The following is a 6,000-nucleotide window of genomic DNA, read 5'->3' on the forward strand; positions in this document are numbered from 1 at the left end:
ATTTTTCTTCTGTTTAACAATGAAGGTTCTGGTTTTTCTGTCTATGAGTGTAAGTGTGTCGTGTAATGAATGATGGGCTGTCTTTGCAATTTGCAATGGCAAAGTAAAATTATATTTGATGCTGATTAGAAAAGTTAACTACAGCAGTCTGAAGACAACCAGTGTGCTCTTCTGGATTTTCTGGATAGACCTTTTAATTTTCTGGACAATAGTCTGATAGGAATTTCATGACACATTTGAGGAGTACTCATACCATTTAACTGATTTACCCAAAGCGTCATAACTCAGAAACCTAGACTTCGCTTCCTTTAGTGAAGTTTTTATAGTACTTTTTTTATTTGCATACATTTTTTTCAAATTAGTGTGACTGAAATAATACTTACATCACTTTTAATAGTTTAAGTAGGTCTCAGATCAGTTAAAGGGCAAAGAGGTGTTTGTTCTTGGATTGTTTCCTGTCAGACTAATGTCAGATTGCCAGTAAGTTGCTGATTTCCAGCTCCAGCAGCCACATGAGAAATGGTGAAATACGTAATTAAGGACTAGTCTGCTATTTAGTGGGGTTCCTTTTCATACCAGATGGTTAGTAAGTTATTTGTATATTTCTGTTAAAACGAAAAAAATCCAAAACAAAAAAACCCCAACACATGATGAGCTGGAGGATTAGAGCTGTTCTCTGAGCATGGTTTCACTTAGCAGGAAGGTTGGTTATTTGAGTCTTCCCTCAGACCTAAATTCAATGAGTAGTCAGTTTACTCTGTGCCACTTATTTTCTGTTTCAAAACTACTCTTGTTTGTGATTTGAATAGACTTTATATGAAGTTAAACCTGAAGCCAAGGAAAAATTTTTATAAACACTTTCTAAATAAATTTTAAATAATTCTTCATATGTAGCTTATGTTGTATAAAACGTAATCTGAAAACTTTGACAGTTCTATAAGTTCTTAACAGTATAAATTTGGTACTTTAGAGCTTCATAAATGCAAAATGTTGGGAATTTCTTACGTATTTCTAGACATACCCTTTATTGTACTTGGGAGAAACTCTTTTCTCCAAATTTTTGATTTGTTCTTAAGTATTTTGATGAAGTGTAGTCTCAAGAATCTTATAAGAAGCTCAGGCAGATACTAGATAAATTGATTTTTCTGACATTTATTTAGAAGTGTTTGATATTAAAATGTGTCTTTGCTATTCTGACTTAAAGCCAAGAAAGAAGAAAAGAAAAGACACAAGTCGTCTTCCTCATCCAGTGACTCTGAAAGTTCAAGTGATTCAGAATCATCTTCTGATTCATCATCGGATTCTGAGAGTGCTTCAGAAGAGAAATCTAAAAAACGGAAAAAGAAACACAAGAAAAATTCCAAGAAACATAAGAAAGAAAAGAAGAAGAGAAAGAAAAGCAAGAAAAGGTGAATTTTGAGATTTGTTTTGATTTGTTACATGTACACCATGCAGTACCATTTTCTTGTCCTATAACTACAGAATAGTATTCTGTAACTAGTGAAGTAGGTATTTTGAAGTTTGGGAGACAGTTGGTTTCCATATACAAGCTTAAATGTTTCTGATATGATGGCAAAGGACAGTGTCCATGTGCATGTGTGCTGCAGCTTGCAGAGGAGTGAAGGAATGGACTAAGACTTGCATGTAAGTGACTTGAAAAGCTGCAGGAGTGTGTGGTTTGAGATGGGTGGTGATAGCTTGTTTCCCTAAATTCAATTCTGTACAATTCAATTTAAATTATATGCAGTGGGACTTAATGAAAATGTAGCATGCAGGGATAAAAGCAAAACTAAACAAAAAATTAATAAATGAACATACTTAACGATGTTATTGCTGTCTGATATGCCAAAAGTCTTGCAATTTCACTGGAAGATAATAAAACTCAAAAGGCACTCCTGCTTCTGAAAATGTTGTTTCTAATCTAAGTTTTGCTTATACTTCAATGTGAGATACAAGCTGTGTCAGTGCAAGTCACATTTTTCTAAGCTAGCAGTAAAATGTAAGAAATGTTCAATGCTGCCTAAACATTGTTTCTGTGGGACTAAGTCTATTTCACGCAAGTTTGTATATACCAACTGTTTGGAATTACAGTAGTTTGTAGCCAGTTATAGATACTAGTGTAAAATCTGAATTTGACTTTCCCGATAGTGTTTTTAAAAGAAAAAAATCTTTTTTAAAAAAGCTGTATCTAAATAGAGGGTAAATGTATGTTCAGTGTTACACCACTGGAATTCATAAATAGTGTTGGTCAGAAATCTTAACTGCAGTTGCACATTTTGGAGCAAAGATACTGGGGGGGGAAGAAAAGTTGCTTCTGTAATAGCTCTTGTTTCTTATGGTATCACTGTGTATTGAATTAAGAGAATTTCTGAATTATTTAAATAGATTGAAAGGTCTTCCTTCATACAAATAACTGACTTTAAGTACAAATATTTTTTTATGCAAAAATAAAGCTCATCCAGTGAAAGTGAAGATGAAAACCCTGAAGCACAGCCGTTATCTACTGTCCGTCCTGAAGAAATTCCTCCTGTACCTGAAAACCGGTTCCTGATGAGGAAAAGTCCTCCTAAAGTAGATGAAAAAGAAAAAGAGAGGAAAAGCAGAGAGAAGGAAAGAGAAAGGTAATACATCTGGCTTGAGTCTGACTACATGCTGACAGTGGTATGATCACGTTACTGTTTTAGGACTCTAATGTTAAGTGAGTCCTTTCTCTATTAAACAGTTCCATGTTGTGAGCGCTGCTGGGTGAAAAAATGGATTTTTCCATTTGTTGGCAACTGTTGTCTTTGTCCTAGAACAAAGGATTCAAACATCTTTGAAGATGATTGTAGTGAATGAAAAATTGAAAATGACTGATTCAGGAAAAAGAAAGTAAAATGAATTGCAGTTGCATTTAGAATGTATTGTAACTGTCCAATATGAATCTATAATTTATTCTTTCAAAAATGGAAAGGCCTGGAAATCTTGTAAAATATTTTATGGTCACAAAATCTGAAGTTTTTACCGTGTGGTTATTACTGTCTGCACTGATAATAAAATGTTTTCATTTAGTGTAATTTCTGAAGAGGTTTTAAAATTGGTTTTATTTTCTCTTCTTTCTTTGATGTTATAAACAATATCACTTCTTAAAATTATTTTTAGTAATCTGTCGAATTCACAGTCAACATATCAGAGGAGGCTGTTAGTGACCAGATCTGGAAGGAAAATAAAAGGAAGAGGACCAAGGGTAAATGTTTACAATCTGTTCCCCAAAACAAACAAGGTGGTAGCACAGTCTTACTGCTGGTGTTACTAACCATTTTCATTAGGGTGGTTGATTTAAAAAAAACCAAAAGGCAGGATTTATGGTGCATCATAATTGATTTGGGACTGAGGCTTGAAGGAAGACAAGGAAAATTAAATTAATTTTCTGTTTGCATACTGAGTTTATTTGAAGGAGGGGGTGGAAAAAAAGAAAGCTTTCTTTATATTACTGTAGTATTCTGTGAATTAGTGAATGAAATTAGCTCAAAAATTGAGCATGAGAACTAGTATGACATCAGTGTCAACAGTGTGGGGAAGATTTCCTCATTTTGGAAGAGGGGGAGCTATCAGATGGGTTCTTCCAATTTTGTGAGGCCATATGCTACACACTGTTTGTAGCAAAGATTTTTAGTAACAGAAGTCTCTATCCCTCAAATTTTTGGTAAAAAGCTTAAAGAAAAAGTGTGAAGTATTGTTTTCATGTTGCTTGTCAAAGCCAAGAATTTTCATTGTTAGAAAAGTGAGTTGTATCTGTGCTAATTAAAAGAACAGGAGAAGACTTCTCAGCAGAGTACAAAAATCCTGAAATAGAATTTAACTTAAAAATAGTTACTTGATCAGACATTCTGTATTCCAGTTAGTTGAATGTCAAATACATTTTTCAGTAAATTAATAACTTGTCAATGTAAACTTGGTATATACATGTGAAGTGTCACGTCAGGTGCTATGTAGAATTGACTGCCAGGGATAAAAATCTTGCTTAGTTATCACAGCACATGAAATTCAAACTTATATTAAATTTTCTCTTCTTCCCTTCAAGCGTTACCGGACACCTTCCAGATCGAGGTCAAGAGATCGATTCCGACGCAGTGAAACTCCTCCACATTGGAGGCAAGAAATGCAAAGAGCTCAAAGAATGAGAGTGTCTAGTGGAGAAAGATGGATAAAAGGGGACAAGTAAGATTATTTCTCTCTGGAGTGTATGCATTGAAATTTTTTTTATATATAAAAAGTAATACCTGTTGTCTTAGATTTTTCAATTACAGTTACTTCCAAAAAACCAGGGCACTGACTTGGTTATCCCATTACTTAACTGTGTCTGATTTTAATCATGCTACTGTAAATATATAGTTATTAATATAGATGACTTAATGTGATTTAAGTTTCAGTTGTGAAGCTGTCTTACTTCTGACTTAATTTTTCAGAGTGGAGGGGATTCATAATATTTAAAAAATCCTGTCTTTCTCTCTCCAAGGAGTGAAATAAATGAAAACAAGAAAGATAATCAAAAAAGCCCAGGAAGAGGAAAGGAGAGAAAAATATCAGACCACAGACAAGTTTCTGAAAGTCCAAGCAGAAGAGGGGAAAAAGAGAAGAAAAAAGATCACAAATCCAGCAGTAAAGACAGGGAGACAAGAAGGAATTCGGAAAAAGATGACAAGCATAACAAAAACAAGGCCAAGAAAAGAGCTAAATCTAGAAGCCATAGTAAAAGCCGAGAGAAATCAAAAAGTAAAGAAAGAGACTCTAAGCACAGTAGACATGATGAAAAGAGAATAAGATCAAGAAGCAGAGAGAGAGACCATGAGAAAGGTAGAGAAAAAGAAAAGCGCTATGATTCTAGAGGGAGAGATAAAGAAAGAAGTAGGAGCAAAGAGAGAAGTAAAAGGGCAGGCTCAAGAAGTAATGAACAAGACCATAGGAAGAGTAAAGACAGGGAGAAACGTAAGTCAAGAAGCAAAGAGCGTGACCATGCTAGAGGAAAACATAGTTCCAGCAGTAGAACAAGGGATCGAAGCAAAAGCCGGGATAGGGGTAGGAGAGGAAGATCGAGAAGCAGAGACAGAGATCGCAGTAGAAGTAAAGACTATTCAAGGAATAGAGATAGAGAAACAAGAAGAAGAGGAAGATCAAGGAGCAGAGAAAGGAGAGGTACACCAGATAAATACAGAGGAAGAGAAAACAGGAGGAGGAGAGAATCGAGGAGCTCAGAGAGGGAGGAAAGTCAAAGCAGAAACAGAGAGAGGTATTCAAATAGAGACAGTAGAAGCTCACATAAGAGGAATGATACTGAAAGCCAAAGGAAGAGGCGTTCCAAAAGCCGTGAAAGTAGCAGTCCTGAATCCAGTAAAGATAAGAAGTCTAGTAGAGATCAGGATAGAAGTCCAGACTCAAAAAAGAGACCAAGTAGCAAAGAGAGAGAATCAAAAAAATCATATTCACGCAGCAGTAAAGAAAAGGAAAAGACCAGATCCTCAGCAGAAAAAGAAATAAACCAAAAATCAAAGAGTCAGGAAAGAGATCATGCCCCTAGTAAGGATAAAAAGTCTGATCATGAAACAAGTCCTGGGACAGATGACGACAGGAACGGATGAGTTTGTGGACTTAATGTTTCCATTGTCTCAAAGTTTTAGAGACATTTTGGGGAACGCCTTTTTTTAAGATGTGGACTTCAGTTTGGTCTTTTGATAATCTAAAACCTGGATCATTTGTACTGCTAAAGTTTTAATAAACTTGAAATGAAAAACGAATTATATGTGTAATACAGTGTGCTGTGTTTGAAATACTTCATTGATTTATGTATCCTTCTTGTGTGTTGGCAGCTAGAAAGGTAACTTACATGCCGCATTTATTTTTTACCTGATGAACTTAGTTTAGTGCAAACAATAGCTGCCTGTGAAGACGCTTGTTTCATGAGTGAAGAAGAGAGCTGCAAGTATACTACATGTCATCTTAAGCTAAGGGAATGTTGCAAGG

General features: G+C 35.1%; 1 protein-coding gene across 1 annotated transcript in view; it reads left to right on the top strand.

Annotated features, from left to right (window-relative positions):
* PPIG (peptidylprolyl isomerase G) overlaps positions 1-5,774 on the top strand; it is a 28,935-nt gene extending 23,161 nt beyond the window's left edge. The window contains exons 9-13 of the mRNA XM_074829053.1: positions 1,205-1,409; positions 2,454-2,621; positions 3,142-3,226; positions 4,064-4,200; positions 4,499-5,774. Coding sequence (XP_074685154.1) covers positions 1,205-1,409; positions 2,454-2,621; positions 3,142-3,226; positions 4,064-4,200; positions 4,499-5,618 — 1,715 coding nt within the window. The 3' untranslated portion in view covers positions 5,619-5,774. The remainder of the gene's footprint in view (positions 1-1,204; positions 1,410-2,453; positions 2,622-3,141; positions 3,227-4,063; positions 4,201-4,498) is intronic.
* Positions 5,775-6,000: the final 226 nt, after the last annotated feature.

The sequence above is a fragment of the Strix aluco genome, chromosome 6 (genome assembly GCF_031877795.1).
Source record: "Strix aluco isolate bStrAlu1 chromosome 6, bStrAlu1.hap1, whole genome shotgun sequence".
In the NCBI taxonomy this organism is placed as follows: Eukaryota; Metazoa; Chordata; class Aves; order Strigiformes; family Strigidae; genus Strix; species Strix aluco.